General features: G+C 46.0%; 1 protein-coding gene across 4 annotated transcripts in view; it reads left to right on the plus strand.

The window, feature by feature from the left end:
• The first annotated feature begins 657 nt into the window (after window positions 1-657).
• bnc1 (basonuclin zinc finger protein 1) overlaps window positions 658-18,227 on the plus strand; it is a 32,960-nt gene continuing 15,390 nt past the window's right edge. For 2 of the 4 annotated variants that reach the window (XR_437334.3, XM_006802310.3), the window contains exon 1: window positions 15,828-16,138. Coding sequence is in view for 2 of the 4 variants with exons in the window: in XM_006802310.3 (XP_006802373.2) it covers window positions 16,124-16,138 (15 nt within the window). In the remaining 2 variants the exon portion in view is untranslated. Of the gene's footprint in view, window positions 800-15,827; window positions 16,139-17,297; window positions 17,996-18,227 lie in introns of those variants that run through there. The other 2 variants (XM_006802311.2, XM_087830084.1) reach the window with 2 other exon arrangements.

Consider the following 18,227-nt stretch of genomic DNA (forward strand, 5'->3'; position numbering starts at 1 on the left):
CAAACTATATAAAAACCAGGATGTTTTGGGAATTAAACCAACCAAACGGTGACATCGCCAAAGAAAAGTCAAACAAAACATTGTGAACAGGACAGTCCCACACTGGGACTCGGCTGAACTTTGTTTTTATGCAACTTCCAGGAAGTTGGATGCAAACATAATTTTTGGGCTGCCACTTTGGCCCTGATGATTCTACAGTATCAAACATCACTTCATGTTGGACAAGTTGGACATTTTAATATGGGAGTCTATGGGGACTGAATTAGTGCTGGAACCTCTGCTGGGTGTTAAAGGAACTGGTGGTGTTTGGTGTTTTATTTTTCAAAAGGTTTTGACGCTCAGTTTCACATCATCAAAAACTGAAACAGCACAATTATGAGGTCAAACATGGTAACATGGCAAAAATATGGTTAAAAAAAAACCTAATTTGCATGCAGCGAATAAGAAGTTCACATCCCACTGTATAGTAAAGTGTACTAAAAACAATATTTAATCTTTATATTTAATATATATATATATATATATATATATATATATATTTAATGTTTGTAAGAACTCATCATGATGTGTGACAATTAAATATATTGTGATTTTTATTTTTATAGCCCCAAGATACCTCAGAAACTATGGCCACCTGTAGTGAGTGCACACAGAGGCTGTCACTCCACGGCTTACTTCTGCTGTCAATGCCAGGTGAGGAGCATCCATGTGTTTTTACTCTGGAGGAGGCTGTAAAACTTTCTGAAAAGAGTCGATAAGTCAGTGAAGCTCACTTCTCACGGATAACAGCTAGACTGAGGTGAGTTGTTAAGGATATACTCAACTTTTCTGTCTGTTAATGCTGTTATCTCCTATTATCTGCCGTTAGCCTTTGTTAGCTGCTGCTAGCTATTGGCAGTTGCTGTTAGCGTTTGTTAGCTGCTGCTAGCTAGCTATGGTTGCTCTTAGCCCTTGTTAGCTGCTGCTAGCTATTGTTGCCGTTAGCCTCTGTTTGCTGCTGCTAGCTATTGTTGCTGTTAGCTTCTGTTTGCTGCTGCTATCTATTGTTGCTGTTAGCCTCTGTTAGCTGCTGCTAGCTATTGTTGCCGTTAGCCTCTGTTTGTTGCTGCTAGCTATTGTTGCCGTTAGCTTCTGTTTGCTGCTGCTAGCTATTGTTGCTGTTAGCCTCTGTTTGCTGCTGCTAGCTATTGGCGCTTGCCCTTAGCCCTCTGTTAGCTGATGCTAGCTACTGGCTGATGCTCTTAGCCTCTATGAGCTGCATTACCTACCTACTTTTTTAGGTGGATGCTAAATTGTTAGACAAAGACATTTTCTCTGTATTACTGTAGGGTTTTTACGTTACAATGTGAAGCACTTTGAGGCAACTGTTGTTGTGATGAGAATATAATCAATCTGTTTATCGGCAGGAAAGCGTAAAGTTTGCTTATACGGTTGCTTATAACCAGCTAATCAATGTAAATTTATGAGCACAACATTTTTTCCAATTAAAAAAGCTGAACAAAATGACTACCTGCACCTTTAAAGAGAAATATTTGAAGGAATGTTGATGGTGCTGAGTCACTAACAACTCAGGGTTAGGCAGGTTCTGGACAACCACACAGTGAAAACCAACTTCAATGCCAAAATCTTGAAATGTTTTCATCTGGATCTCCCATATCAGTGAATACGGTGTGCTGCTTTCCCACTTTAGTCCTTTGAGGGATGAAAGAGTAGCAGATGTCCCTGTATGATTCACTGCGTCCATGAATTTTCTTGGGAAGTATTTCGCCATCGTGGTGGATGGGAATATGAGTGTTTGTGTTAGGGAGCGTAAGCAAGCTGGGACGAAGTTCAAAGGTCAAACAACGATGAAGTTTGTAGTCACAGAACTCTCACACACTGACTCACATTTTCACTCGCAGTGTATCTGCTTAGCTTCTGTCATCTGCCTACACAACCAGCTGATGCTGACAGCAAAGAGGACAGAATAGTAGTGACTAATGCAGAATAGTACCTGTGAGGCTGTTCAGAGATTGTTCAGGTCAAAGGTCAGAGAGGTCAGAGGCTCCTCTAAACAGCGGCAAGCCTGGAGCTGGCTCTGATTTTGCTTACAGGCACTAAAGTGAGAGAGACCCTCTGTCTGAAAAGCATTTTGAAGGCAGATCGCCTGTAAAAGGACCAGAGATGACTTTAAAGTGAATATTTGTCAGCTTGGAAACCCAAGAGCTGAAGCTGACAAAGGTGAAAAGGCCAATATTTAGTTCAGTTTTGTTTATATGGCACCAAATCAGAGCAAGGCGTTTTATATTGCAAGCTAAAGATCCGACTGTTTATCATGCAGAACTCCACACAGAGTCCCGTCCAGAGGGCGGAGTCAAACTCTTCTTCTGCTGTGAGGCAACATGCTAACCACCACCACGCACCGTGCTGCCCATCTCTGTATACATATTAATATAAATATGCACAATAGGAATATAATGATTATGAACTTGACGTGAACTTGATGTCTACAACGTTATTGTAGCCTGAGTGATAAAGTGTATTACGGTAACACATTCATTGAGTGGTGAGCGGGGCAAGGGGGCATTGTTGAGTAATAATCTCAGTCCCTGTAAATCTAAATGTCTGTCTGCTCAGACCTGGTTCATACAGACTGTTCTGCTTACTTGCACTCAGCCACAGTCTGGACCTCCATAGAATAAAGTCTGTCTACCCACCAAACTGGTCTGCTTCCATCTGACATCCTGAATCCTGTCTGTCGTCCCTCAGAACCACTGAGGGTTAAAAACAGTCCAGTCCACAGTGTGGCCGTTACGATAAAGTCAAACAGGAAAACAGGATCTGTGAAGTTTAGGATGGTTAGCTAGTGTTAGGCTAACATGGACACATTACCAGACCTGAAACCAGACTGAGACCATAAACTGGAGGCCAGAGGAGTCGCCCCCTGCTGGCCTTTGTAAAGAATGCAGGTTTAAGGCACTTTACAGTTACAATTTTTAATCACTCCTTTAAACCAAACACCATCAGACGTATCTTTATCCTGTCTTCCTTCTCTTCACCCCAACCGGTCGCACCAGATGGCCCCGCCCCTCCCTGAGCCTGGTTCTGCTGGAGGTTTCTTCCTGTTAAAAGGGAGTTTTTCCTTCCCACTGTCGCCAAAGTGCTTGTTCATAGGCGTTCATATGATTGTTGGGTTTTTCTCTGTATGTATTATTGTAGGGTCGACCTTACAGTATGAAGCGCTTTGAGACAACTGTTGTTGTGATTTTGTCAATGAAACTGAATTGAATTGAACTAAAAGTTTTAACAACCTCAGGTTGCCAAGGCTACAGTGGCTCGCCTTTCTAAGTAACCATTATTTCAGATTTGGATTTGGTGGTATTACAAAACAAAAGTGCAATTCATCTAATTACCACAAACTAATTACCACAAACTAATTACCACACAGAGGGAGTGAGCCAAGAGTTTTCCCACAGACTTCCAGATGAGTCGCCCCCTCCAGTCCATCAGAAACAATACAGGTGTGAAGCTGCATCCACCTTTAACAGTGACCAACCTCAAACGTGGTTGGTCAGTACCAAGAAAGCTTCCAGCCACAAAGACCTTAGATACTTATATGCAGATATATTTGTACACACTAGCAGTGCAGTATTATATGTAGTTTATATAAGTTGTAAAATCGCCGTCTTTCTTGTGCCTTACCACTTTTTCCTAACAGCAAACAATACGTGAAACTCACTAATGAAAAAGTTGAATAATTCAGGAAAAATGTGCAGTTTTCGTGTCACCATTGGATCCCAAACAAAAGCTACTAAGCTTTTGTTTTGTCTGTACTGTAGGTCACCGGATCTGCCCGACCTCACCACATGTGTGTCCTATAATCATTTCCTGTTTCTGGAGTTTCTCAAGTCCCTGCTTAGTACGGCTCAACGTGCCAACTATTACTACAGTTCTGGCTATTTACCACACGAGGTTCAAGTGTTTGGCAAGCCACTTGTCCTGCCAGCTGTGCGTAACTCTGCTCTTTCTGCTTATGCAAACTTCATTTCCAAACAGCAGCTGTACTGAGACAGGAAGTGTGAATGCTGTGAGACGATGAACATAAATGGCAGCACTATAGGAAACATAAACAAATGTGTCACATGTGAGGAAACCTTCACATGTAAAAATGGTATCAGGAGTTTACTGTCAGTAAAACGTAACACGTCGTCACAGTGACAGCGAGTGTTTCCAAATTTGCCTGTTTTTAGTCTCTCGATGACAGAAGTCGTCATTCTAGACATTTATGGAGCCTTTAGAGGTCGTCCACTTATTTCAAACTTTTCTTCTTCTCTTCAGTTGATGTTCTGTTGGAGTTGGACAGCAAACTGCTCAGATGTGTGTGCGACTGTCACTAAATAATAACTGGCAATAATTACGTTACGTTGTTTTCACATGTTGGTTACATTTAGATTGTGTGGACATTTACAGCGTCTTCCTGTTTCTACTGTCTTTCCCTTATTATGGATACCGTTAGCCGTGATGCTCCTGACGGTTGTTTGACTAAATCATCATTTCAGTTTTGCGTTTGTAAGATTACTGGAGCTTATCTGTGCAGGAACTCTCTAACTGCGGCTCCAGGATCGTTTGTACCCCTGGCTGGGAATAACCGGCTCACAAAGCTCCAACATTGATGTTTATTGTATAGATTGCAGACATCTGGGAAGAGTCCAGAACAGCTTCCAGTTGTGCCTCATCATCATCACCCTTGGAGCCCCCCACCCCCTCACATACCCATCATTCCTGACGCATGAAATATTGTCAATATGCATTCCTAAGTTACAACTGACTTCCTACTACCACGGGAAGCTTAGGCTGAAATTTGTCCAACGGTTTGCAGCCGACACCCACTTCCTGTTCTTCCTTCTTGTCCGATTTAGCCTTCAAAGTTTGGCTCAATAACAGAAGCTTGTCAAACCTGGTAAGTGGAGATACTTGGCATGGGCTGAAATGGTGAAAAAGGTGAGGCGACAGCGCTCACTTGGCGTTTCTTCTTCATGTTGAGGAGCCGCAGGTTGGGTCTTGCACCCCGGCCCTGCAACTATCTTTTTTTCCTGGCCTGGTGAATGTGTCTCTGTGTCCTCCGTCCCCCTGCTGAGAGATTCCAGAGGCACCTCTCTTGGCCTCTCAGGGCTTCTGGGTCACTCGTTTGTCATTATGACCTTTGACCCCTGTAGTCCAGTGTGCCGGGAGGAATGTCGGAGATGTTTACCTTGGCTGAGACTGATGGTGTCCAGGTGGCTCTCTCTATCCTTGTATTTTCTCCTCTCTCTGCTGTCGGCTGCTGAGTGATGTGAGGGTAGAGCGCTGCCCGGCGTGATTCCCGTCACGGGCGACCCACCTGCCTGGATCTCTAGCTGAGCTCAGGCACATTTGTGGACGGACTCTTTAGGTTTGTGTCAGAAAGTATCGGGATTGTCTTGACTGGAAGGTAATGAGAGAGAGAGAGCTATTGATTGACCCCGTGTCTGGGTTCGGTCGGAGAACGCACTCGTCCAGAGCTCCACTTCCCAGAGTTCGCCATCAGACAGCCAGCTGAGTGGCGTGGCTAGACAGAGAGGGCATTCAGTAATAGGTAATGGACCCCCACTTCCAGCCCCCCCGCCCTCCACTTCACCGTAGTGCCATCTATCACTCTCGCACCGGACCTTCCCAGTGGCTCCTTGCTGGGTCCTCATCTACTGGAAACTCTTGGAAAGTTTCCTGCCCCCAGGCCCCCCCCCGCTCCCCCTCCAGCCCCTCTAAAGAGCCCATTAAACAGTGTTGTAATGCAAACAGTGAGTCCGAAGAGAGCGAGGGCCAGGTGTCGGGTGCGGAGGGGATGAGCGTCTAATGCAGCCATTACGAGTGGCGGCTAGGGTGGGTGGATTATCATAAAAGCATCTCCCCTCCCTCTAATGTGGACATGTCTGATCAATACCAGACTCCAGGGAGGGGGGGTGGAGGGATGGATGGACGGATGGATGAAGGATGAGAGGAGAGGGAGCAGCTTTATTTATTAGCTCTGTCGCCACAGCGCGGGATGGCAGCGATGGGAGGAGAGAGCACGAGCAGCGCCGCGCTGTTTTTAGTCATCTGATGCCATATCTGGGTCATGTGACAACTTGAATTTAAAGTGCAAACCAAAGCAAGCTATTCATTTATTAATGAGCATGAAATGATTTAAATCCCTGTGTTATGAGACTGCAGCTAAACTGATGATGCTGAATTCAGGCGCCGCGGTAATTAAGTAATTAAGAAATCGCAGCTTCATTCTGGGCTGAAACGATAAATGCTCCCATTTATTTGCATGTAATTGGTAAACAGAACAACAAACGACAGCTGTGAATATGCACTACAATTGTTATTAGTTATTATTGCTGTTTTCCACAGTTCATCATAAGAACTTATTAAATATTATATGTAAATATAATGTTGGCCCACTGTGGGCCACAATCAGGTTGTGAAGCAGACGCATCTTATTGTTACTCAGTCAGAAGTCTGATGATTTTGACTCAAAAAGAAAAACAATCACGCCCAACATGTAAAGCAATTTAATTACATAGAAAACTGTAAAACTGGTCAAATTGATTTTACATAATTAGAATCTATTCAGTTTACATCCAGCATGTTGTCCTTGTGCTGAGGGTGTCGGGGCTCGGAGGTGTGTTTGCTGTGGATCTCCAGCTCGCAGCCCAGTGAAGGTTACACCTGCAGCTGGAATCAGACTCAGCACCTCCCATTCTGAGGTTTTGATGTCGACATGTACAATGCAATTTAAGCTCGTCAGGTTAAAACATTTGGAATTGTTGTGGAGGAGTGGCAGGTTTTTGATAAATGGTGTCACACTGTGTGGTGTATGTAGCCCACGTTTTATCTTAAGTGGACCGAAAGGTTTTTATTTATTTATTTATTTTACTGATAAAAGCAGACATTTCTATAGTAGAATAAAAAGAAGTTTTCTGTCATTTAATTGTTTTACTTTGGTGTAGACGGCCATGGGGGAGGACTTGTAGTGGTAAATGGCCTGTATTTGTATAGCGCTTTACTAGTCCCTAAGGACCCCGAATCTGAAGCGTTTCTCCCACAAAACGCTGCGTCCAGATGAACAGAATCAACCTTTGGAGATTTACTTTCCTGGATGATTTTGGTGTTTTTCATTGTTAGCTTAGACCGCGATGTTCTTGCTACAGTTCTGCTGCGAACATGGACAGACTAAAGTTGCCTCTCACATGTTAACAGAGAGTCAGAGGCACTGACCTCCAAAGCAGGATGAGTTGACCTCCAAACTCAACTCGTCCTCCACATTGTGAGGATGTACTGGAGACCCACCCCAAATTCCCACAGGAAACAAAGGACACGTCACAAACGCCTTGGTACACAGCTCCAGATGTTCACATGTGCGTTACAGGAACGAGGTCGTTGGTTTTCACGGTGCAGCTGATCTGCTTTCAAATGGGTGTAGTCAAAGCTGATGACGTTGTTGGATTCTGGGTAAATTAACAGACTCATCCATTTTCAGACTTCCTATAAAAGAATTGATCTTCCAGTCTATGAATGTCAGTGATCTCCAGCCTCACGAGCACCATTCGACATCAAGTACCTGCGATTATTCCACTGTCTGGAGGACGGCTGCTTGTCTCGTTGCTTTACAGCAGACTGTTTAATGGCTTTACCTGCAGGTGTGTCCCACATGTCTTCTGCGGGGATGTCCTCACATCATTTCAGTGGCAGTGTGAGCAGACAGCCAGCTGGTTCGCATCAGTTTTCCTCATACAAGCGTGACAGGTTTCCAGAAACAGCCTTCCCTCGGCAGCTCTCATCTACACCCAGCAACTGAGATGGATCCGTGTTGGAAGGCGTCCTGAACGCTGGGTGGAAACGAATGTTTAGCAATGATGGCTGTTTAACGGCTGCACAGAAAGTTGGACTGACAGATAGATGGCAGTTGCAGCTGAAGTGGGAATGCAGGATGAGTGTGAGGTTTCCAGCACTGACAGTTGTTGTACAACAGCCGATCAGAAGTGCTTCCTATTGAACTTCCCACAGATGATGAGTCCCAGATTGTGTATAAAGGAAGCCTGTTTGCATCTCGGCGATTGTTCTCAGTGCTGCTGCTGTCATTTTTAAAACGTGTTTATGCTCGCCGAGCTGCCAAAATCAACTCGATATTTAGCCCACTCGCTGTTCGGTGGTGCCACCAGCTCGATCGTGAGCTTTCCAAGATTAGACATGGGTGAAAAAATAACAACCGTGTGCCTCAGAAAGCCTCCAGGGCAGCTCCAGCGCTCAAGTCTCCGCTGGGAGCGATGATCACCATTGTTCCAAACACGCCTCCTCATTCGGTGCTGTGATGATGATGATGGTAAGCGCTACCTTGACATGTCCAGAACGGTTCACCGGGCTGGGATACAGTGAGTGAGAAGGCCTGAGCATCTGATTCCCATTATCTTCATCTTCATCCCAGCGTTCAGTGAGTCTTAATGCTCTGTGGATGGAAGCAGAGATCAGGCCTCTCCCTGAAGCTCGACTGCCCCAAAAGCAGAAAAGCGAGGCTGTTAGGTCGGTGCAACCATGGGAGCAGATGCATGCAGGGACAGCGAGCTGCTCCACCGTGCATCACTGTGTCACGAGCAAGATGTGCGGTGCGTTCTTTACTTCAGCTCTGCGTCACATCGCTGTTCAGCCTCGTGCTTCGGCGCAGTCAAACTGTTGAAATTATTTATTTTATCATTTTGTTTTATATGTAAATATCACAAAGAATTAGATTTAACATTCATTAAAATTAAACAGGTTGAATGAATATTTTTGATTGTTATTATGAGATAAATGAGTTTAATAGTTTATCTGTTTTTCACATATATATTTGTAATGTTTGGTAACAGGTTATAAAGCAGCTGCAGTATCAGTATTTACTCAGACACAGCAGTAAAGGCTCCGTCTGTCAGCGACACGCTCAATCCGTCACTGGATAAATGCAATCATGTCACAGAGCAGTGAGCTGGTGTCGGTAACAGGGCTGCGTGTCGTCAGAGAATTACTGTTTAAAAAACATGCTGATGTTAAATAAATTGGTTTAAGGTATTAAGGAAGGCATCTACAAAATCACCTAAAATGGATTTATAATTTCAACAGTTAAATTTCACACAGACGAGAGGAAAGTGCAGCGTTTGAAGGGGTTCAGGAGCTATTTTATATATTAAATGATATTTTGTAACCACTTTTAAATTTTAGATTTACATTTTGTCTGTGGGTGGGTGTAATTTACACAATACATGTTGTGTTTAAGTGTTTTGTGTATGAATCATTTTCAGATGAACAGGTGGAGCAGAACATGTGCTTGAAAAAGTCCTCGCAGAAGAGCTCATTCAGTAGAAACACTTTGAAAAGGACGTTGGCAGAGCTGTCAGTGGCACAAACTGTGCACATGTGAGGTGATTCTGCATTAATGTTCAGGAGCTCCGTCCTCAGCTCAGTGTGAATAAACAGTTTTGAATCATCAACAGTCAGAATTTTGAGAGCTGTTTTCCAGTTTCAGCCTGAGATCTGTTTGTGGAGCCAAAATCGTACCTCAGACCCATCAGCCGCCCGCTGACGATCATTTTGGAACTTATTAGCGTGGAACAGGAAGTCTTGGCACAGATATCCGCCGGCTAAACCGGAAGTCTGTCAAGCGCCGAGGCTAATTCAGCGACAAGCTAATGGGCTGCCAGATTGAGTTACCACGAACAAAACAGATTTAAAATTGCTCAATTTTATCTGCATAGCCAAGTAATGCTCACAATGAAAGGCCTAAATATTTTTCAGACTTTTTCTTTAATCAAGCCCAATTTTACCTTTTTTTTTTTTTTTTGCATGTGAATAACCGGATCTGACCAATCAGACCACTGCGTTTGGAAATAAGTGTGCTGGATATACTATGATTTAAGCCCACACACAGAGCTCATCATTTCTTCTTGAATTCTTTGACTGTGGTGTGTGTATATATGCATTTATACCACATGACAAGTTTGCGTCTGAAAATTCTGAATTTCACGTTTATTTGCAACGCGCTTGTTGTGTGAAGGCCGTTATTCTAGTTTTACTGCAGATTATTTTATATGTAATCTGCGGCGCTTATAGAAATAATCCTGCAATCCAAATTTTAAATTGTATTAAGGATTGAAATTTGCATTATTAGGGGCGTGGCCTCTTTGACTGACAGGTGGATGGTGACACAGGCGGCTGTAGCTGCTAGCTTCGCCTGAGCTGGACCTCTGCACCGTGTTTGTGCTGTTGGAGCCTTTTAATGACATCATGTGACCAATAATATGGCTGCTGTGAGGTCACTGTACTAACAGACCGTCCAAGGAGGCGGAGCTCCAGTTTTGATGAAATTGTGGGTGTTATTAATTGTCACGCCACCCTCTTGTACAAATATACACAGAGTTTGATCGTTTCTCAAACACGTCGTGTGCTTCAATATTTCACTCCATGAGGAAACGGGTGACGTCGGTGTGAAACACAGGAGCTGAAATATGTGCATGATTTTAATTCGTGACGGAGGAAACGGCGACGCGGTCGGCTGAAAACGTGAAATTGGTCATCTGTGCACAGAGCTCCGTACCATCAGCTTCCATGTATATTTACATCCCATCCTCCACACTTTACTCACAAACTAAAGAGAGAAGAATATATTAATAGTAAGCACTAATACTCTGTGGTCTTGTGTTAACATTTCGAGTGCACTCAGTAGCTGGTGCTGCTTTCACTGCTGCTGTTTTATATAAAACCAATCTGTATGAAAGCCCCGCGCCTCCCACACGCGTGAACAGCTCTGACCTCCCCTCATGCTGCATGGCGAAAGTGCTCTCCTCACTTTTTTCTTGTTACAGTGTTTTCCATCACCTTCACACACACACACACACACACACACACACACACACACACACACACACACACACACACACTGCTTCTCCACATCTGCAGCTGTAAGCAGATCACTCCAACATCTTCCATCTCCTCTCACTTTAAAGCAGCCTTCTGCCTCTGTAATCCCGTGTGATTTACAGTCACCCCGTGAGCGTGTCTGTGCTGAATAACGCCACCGAACGACGGGCGGACCTCGGCCCGTTCGGCGTGGTGGTGGCCAGAGCCTGGTACGGGGAGTGTGCAGAGCACGGTGAGGTAATAGCTCCCCTCTTGGCCTTTCTTACTGTCAACTAAAGTGAGGAAAGGCAGGCCGACACTTGGATGACACACATGGCATGTATGCAAACACACACTGTGCTGTGTTGGGGCAGGTTCTGCGTGATGTGGTAGTCGAGATGAGAGATAAGACAGCACACTTGGAAGCAGCGCTAACCAAGGACGAGCTCCAAGTGCATCTAAAGAGGGATATCAGTGCTGGTTCACCCGTGCAGTGATCCAGTTCTGCCGTCTCTCTGCTGTAATGGGACTAAACGGCGTTCACCGTGTGTTCCTCTAAGCACCGAAAACCTTCAGCAGTAATGTCTTTGTTTAGGAATCATGACCCGTCACTCTGAAAGTCCACAGACTTTGTTGTAAATGTATACGCTCTGCTGTCTAGGAAGCGTGCAGCTAAAATTACTGCAGGTTTATCCTTCAGCGTCTGCGCCATCGTGCTTTCTTAAAACTATCGTGCACGCATTTACTCTTCAGCGTGCAGCGCGGGGTATTTCTGCCCAAATCTTTAATCCGACCGAGTCGTTTTCACTGCTTACGCCAGGAAATAAAAGAAACACAGATTTCAAAAGTTCCCTTTGACTTCTTTTGGTGCTGCTGAGTTTGTCGCCCTTCACCGTTATCAGCTAGCGTCTGATAGCACCACAGCTGTGACTCTGAGCCTCTCGCCGTGGAGCGATGCACGTTTCCTTCTCCACAGCGATGCGATTGCAGGATGTAATTCCAACATGGAGCTGCCCTCAATGAGTTTGGTAGACTTTAAGTCGTCAGGTCATCGTCTCTGGACTTTGCTGTGTTTATGATGTTTGGTTTTTTGGCCGTTGCACGCCACGTGGACGTTCACTTTCACCACATTTAAAGAGAAGGCAGACATCTTTACAGCTGATGGTGAAACGATGCTACGGGCCATAGGGAAGCCTTTTATGTAGTGGCACAGTCATGGAAACAACAGGACGTTGTTGGAGTCCTAAAACATGTTGTAGGTTACCAGATCCTTCTCTTTGAAGTCAGCGGGTTTGCATTCGTTTCCTGAGTTCATGTCAGATTTAGACTTTCGGCTTCATGTACGTCAGTAAATCCCCCGCTGGTGAGAATGAAGCTTGTTGGACTTATTGGCTCTATTGTTCACGCAAAATTACAAAAGTGGCTCCAGTTTGTGGGGATTTTGTTGAAAAATATAAATATCACAAACTTTTCTTTCCTTTTGTGCAAAAATGCAAAATCAGCTCTTTGTTCATGGAACAGGAGTGATGCTGTTTTCATGATTATCCTGCAGAAACAACCAAACTGTGCACAGCTTTCAGGGTAAATGTTCATTTCATATTTGATTTACTTGCTTCGCTCATATTTTCATTTCTTTTGACTCAAATTCATATTTAAAAAGTGATCATCAGCCACCCTGCTCCCCGAGCCTGCTTCTGCTGGACGTTTCTTCTTGTTAAAAGGGAGTTTTTCCTCACCCTGATGCCCTGTAATATTAAGCACTTTGGCTGCTGTAGTGATTTAAATTGAGCTGAACTCTCCTGCTGTTCCTGTAAATCAAACACTGCCTGTTTCAGACGCTGTTTACACAAAAACAGGACGTTTGGACGCCTTCCTGGGGTCAGAGCAGCTGTGATTTTCTCTTTCAAAATCAAATCATTTGTCAGCCCCTCAGATTAATTATCTAATGTTCAGCTTTTCTCTTTGCTGGGAGGCAAAACACTCAAAAGAAAGCGACTCCTGGAATCCCTCCCGGTGCCTCGTGTCATGTTAAACAAAGGCCGGTGAGTGTGCGATCGGGTTTTTTGCAGGGTTTTTCTTGGCTCCAGCATGTAAAGAAAATGTAAAGGAGGGTGTAATGCTCTCCCAAAGCTGCTCATCTGCTGGAGCGCTCAGCCCTGTCCGCTCTCCCCTGCAGGAAGGCTAATGACAGACGTGTAAGTAGGCAGCGTGACCTGTTCTGCTGCACATGGAGTTTATTTGCTGCAGCTTCCACCTTCGGCCCCCGCGGCACAAATACGTCTGCGGCGCTCCAGCCCAGGGAGCAGCAGCAATCTGACAAGCGGCGCAGACCTAATCCAGGCCAGGTCTGCGGCTGTGTTTGCTATGCATCCCCTAGGTCTGGAATAAATACAAGGCCGGTAAGCAGATCTGCCTGCCTGGACGACCGCAGGGCGAGCGCAGGGCTTTCCAGCCTTACGATACATGCCTTGACGGGATGTCTCTTATCCATATATGTAACCTCATAACACTCTGCGCTTTTCACGAATAAGAACGGCTTTGATCTCCTGTGGAAAGTAATGCAGTTTTAATGTCCAACTTCAAGGGCCATTAGTTGCATTTTTATCAGTTAGCGAGGCCGCTTGGCGAATTTCTGAATGTCGAGTGGAGCGGGTGTTGCTCGCCTAGAGGTTAGGGGAGCAGGTTTGTGATTGGACGGATGTCAGGTTGAGCTCCTCGCTGGGAAGAATGTGGGCGGGGAAAGCGGATGAGTAAAACTCTTCCCTCCCTGCAGCGCTGCAGCTGAGCTACCTTTGAGCAAGGCAGTGAACTCCCTCTGCTGCTTCGGAGGGTCAGAAGAAGGAAAACGAGATTATTCGAGGAGAACGGCATCAAGAGCCGCTTCGCCGACGCTCTCTGCGCGAGTTCAAACTCAGAAAAAGGAAAAGAGTCAAAGCGAGGTTTCATGCTTTCAGTTTCAAACCCGTCAGGTGGTGCCGCCCCCTCCCCGCCCTCTGTCTCTGCACAGGTAGAGCAGACCAGGTGTGCCTGTTTAAACTTGCTGTGTAATTTGTGGATTAGCAGATGCCTCTAATGGCTAAAGTCAGCAGAGCGTTGCCTCTGATGCAGAGAGGAGGAGGGGAAGGAAAGGAAGAAAGGGCAGAAGCTGAAAAGTTACTCACACATCACTTGTTGAATTTCTCGCTCCTTCACTCTGTCAGTGTTCCTGCAGTGTCAGCACTTAAAAAAGCTCCTTTTCCACTGTGTGTTCATCGTTTCACACGGAGCTGAGCGCAGGTACGTCGGCCTTCCAGCTGCAGTCACAGGACCTGCACTTGTGCAGCTTCTGGCTAATTTGTGGGCCCAGGTGTGGCCCACGACACACCTGATGTTTGGCCCTTATCAGGTGGACTCGGGTGCAAAAAAGACTGAAAATCACTCATCCCCACATTTCCACAGATACGGAGACACAAAAAGGACATTTCATGAAATAATCCAGTAGCTGTTTAGTTTAAAACATCTGTATTTAATGGATATTGTCCTGCAGGTGTGTGAGGTTTGCATCATCATGTCACGTGACAGCGACGCGTACCACCTGTGCCGTCAGGTCAAGTTTCTACTGACGAGTTTTTATTGGTGCAGTTTTGCTTTTCCCCCCTCAGCCTCAGTTACCTGCACACATGAGAGCAGGTGAGCGTTTCACCTGTGACTGTCTACGTTACCCCAGTTATTAATTAATAGTAATAATAAATCATCAGAGGTTCTTGGAGGTAGTTTTAAATTTAAATCAGATTATTTGAGCCGTCAGCTGATGCTCGCTGGGTCGATTCGACCTTAGAAAAAGGAAAAAAAGAGGAAATTGATGTAAGAAGTGTTACATATATGTAAAAGGTGATCTCACTGTTGTTTATTTAGTATTTCCTCTGTGAATCACTGGCTGATGTCATTGGCTCACAGTCGGGATGTTCATGAGAATAAATGCTCCTTCAGTGGCTGCTGGTTTAAATCTGGAGTTTACATGTTAAACTTGAGGTTACACATGTGTGTGTGCATCATACTGCAAATGTTTAGATTGTATTATGTTTTAAGAGTGTGCTGTTTCCACTATACCTGACCTTTGGCCACATTCTTTCAGTCCCACCAACATTTTGGCCCCAAATTTTCAAACTGTGAATAATCTGTGTGACTCTCCTTCACACCTTTAGACAAAGCTTAGGTAATGATATGTTTTTGTTATTCTTCTTGATTGCACAGCATCTCCTGAAAACAGAAAAGCGCTCGACTGTACCGCAGAGATCTGCCGCCCCCGGCCCGAGGTGCGCGTCTTCCTCCCGGTAGCGCAGATTCGGTTTTCGCCATGCGCGGCGTCCCCCCCGTCTTCCTGAGAAACGCTCGGCAAAGACACTTACGCATTCCTGACGGCACAAGGCATAACTTGTTACGGAGGCCGTTCACAGAGCGGCGCTAAGGTGAATCCAGACGCGCACAGTGGGCTGTGTGCAGCGAGAGGGGCAGCGTTGATTTAGAGCATTACTCAGACGGAGAGGGGAGAGAGGGGAGAGAGGGGAGAAAGGGAGAGTCTCCCCTGACTGCATTAGGAGAGCCTCCAGCCTTTGTGATTCCTTTTGATCAAATCTCTGTGAAAGATGAGTGTCATGCCCTCTTCCAGCCAGCTGTGAGGGGACTGCCCTGTGACTCTGAGGGGGGAGGCGTGTGTGTGTCTGTGTGTGTGTGCGCACATGTGTGAAAGAAAGGCATGCGCACCTCTGCGTGCACGTGTGTGTGTGTGTGTGTGTGTGTGTGGGATTGGGAGGGAGCAGCTCCTGAGGTGAGAATGCCGAGTAGGAGGATCTCATTCCAATCCCCTGTGCCCAGTTTCAACACACACACACACACACACACACACACACACACACACACACTGAACATCTTGAGTAGTTTAGAGCGAGTCCGGCATTAGAGGAGAGAAAGCAGAGGAGGCGTGTGTGTCTGTGTGTGTGCAGTGAGAGTAAAAGCACAGGGACTTCTTCTTCTTCTCTCTGTTTTTTGTTCGAGTGGCGGCTGCGTGTGTGTGTGTGAGGGAGAGGAGCACATGTGTGTCTGCTGTTGAAGGAGACGCTGCTGGGTGTGATGGCTCTTTCGCGTTAGTACTTGTGCGGACAGGAGAGTTGGAGGCAGTTGTTTTGTGGGACTCGGAGGGAATGGCAAACTCGGCGGTATCCCTGGAAACATCCGACTAATGACAATGGCTGAGGTAAGAGCGCTTCGCCGCCGTCCTCTGTGTGCCGCGGCTCGTCTCGCACATCATCAGGACGCGATTAACAAAGATGGAGTTGTGCCGACTGGAGTGACAGGCGCGCTGGGTTGTTGAGCGTAGACGTTCAGCGTGTCCTGATCCTGTTACTGATCGGGCGAAAACAGAAAGGTGGTGTCGAGCTGATATTCAGGGTTTCTGTTATCACACGAGCTCTGTGGATTTTTACACTTTACTCCTGCAAAGTAAAGAATTCATGCCAGAAAAACTTTGTTTGAACTCGTTTAAAAATGTGAAAATGAGCATCTGTGCAGGCGGAGAGTTTAAATTCATACAAAGATGATTTTAAAGTTGTTGAAACTTTCTGTCGTGGCGTGTGTGCATCTCTGACACTCTGATGGAGACGTTATGTTTGTTCACTCCGGTCACCGACAATCCAAAGAGAAAACAACCCGGATGAGTCGAAGTCTGCACTTCTTTATTTTGCCGTTTCTTCCTCTTAGATAATTTTCTGCATTCGCCTTTTTCTCTTCTTTGGATTTATTCTAAGGTGATTTCTGAGGCGCTGAGAGGCCTGTTTGTGTGTCTGTGGGTTTGTTTGCAGAGCGGCGTGGCCTCGCTGCCTCTCGCTGCCTCTCGCTGCCGGCCGGGTCCTCGCGGCCGCAGCCTGTCGGAATGTAATTTAAGAGCCGCCTAATGTTTTGTTGCAGCCATCATGTAACAATTAGCTGAGCCGTCTGTGTGGCGGTGGCGGCGGCGGTGTCGGTAGCAGCTCTTCACGCCTGTGTGTGTGTGTAAACAGTTTAAACAGCGTGGGTTTATGCCCCGTTAGCGGTTTCACTTACACACTGGTGTGTGTGGAAAACGATAACTAACTGTTATCAGCTGAACCGTCTGACCTCGTGTTTGAAATGCGCTGACATAAATCAGCTGAGATTTGAGGACATAATCAGTCAAACACAGAATAATAAAACAGCCTTTACGCCTCTCGAAGGTGCGAGGAGCAGATTTATATCTGCGACGTCCTCGTTTTATTTTACAGCAGAATAAAAAAAGTAAAAACTGTAAGAATGTAAATTACACTCATCGTGTTATTGCGTTTGCGTCCGCACACTTTGTTCCTCTAACAGGTTGTTTTTGTGAGGAGGCCGAGGCAGCGATTATTTGTGCGAGTCGGCCCTCGGTGACTTTTCCTCTCGTCCTCTCTTCATCTCCACCTTTGTTTCCTTCTGTAGCTCCGCTGTTTCTGCGTGTCTCTGCTCTCCTCCAGCGCTGCAGGGCAACAGACAGCGATTCACAGCGAGTGCCCCGGCCTGTGTTTACAGGGCTGCACTTTGCTTTGTGTGTCTTTATATATAAACGTGTGTGTGTGTTGCAGCCTCATCAGCTTCATTAGCTTCACGAGGGTCCATCCGTGAGAGGATGAGGGGCGGGGGGTATCTGTGTGTATCTGCTACAGCCTTTTACCCCCTTCAGCGTCTCCTTGAGCTGCGATCCGCCCCTCGTGGCCCCCGTCCTGCCCCCCTAACACACACACACACACCGCCCCGTGCTCTGCGCTGCCACCAAAAGGCTTGTGAGGATTTGTCAGCCAGATGTGACAAGATTGTCAAGAGGCGGCGAGGAGAGAGGGAGATCTGATATTAATCAGAGCGTAGCTGGGAGCCAAACTCCCTCAGACTCGGTGTACTAACATGTTCCCCTCATTTACTCGCTCTGCGAGCCAAACACTCCCTACGAGTTCCTAACGGGGAGCCACGAGCTCCAGGAAGCCAAGCAAACTTTGGCTCGCCTCCTTCTCCTTCATCTCTTTGTCTGTGAAGAGGCCGCTCTTCTGCTCCTCTCATGGATCTGCAGGTAAAGATCTTTTTTTGTCTGCTCCAGTGTTCAAACATGCGCTGCATTCATGTGTGATTGATTGCTGGATGAGTTTGAAATAACGAGTGTTTCACGCCGTCGTTGGGCTGTATGGAGTCCTAATGCAGCCTGTCACTACTTGCACTCGCCCGGGCTTTTCCCGGGTTTGTCTCCTCCTGCTCAGGACCGGCCGCCGGCTTCCACAAACGCTCTGCTTTCATTTAAGGGAATT

Source organism: Neolamprologus brichardi, chromosome 1, assembly GCF_056152115.1.
Source record: "Neolamprologus brichardi isolate AB-2024 chromosome 1, ASM5615211v1, whole genome shotgun sequence".
In the NCBI taxonomy this organism is placed as follows: domain Eukaryota; kingdom Metazoa; phylum Chordata; class Actinopteri; order Cichliformes; family Cichlidae; genus Neolamprologus; species Neolamprologus brichardi.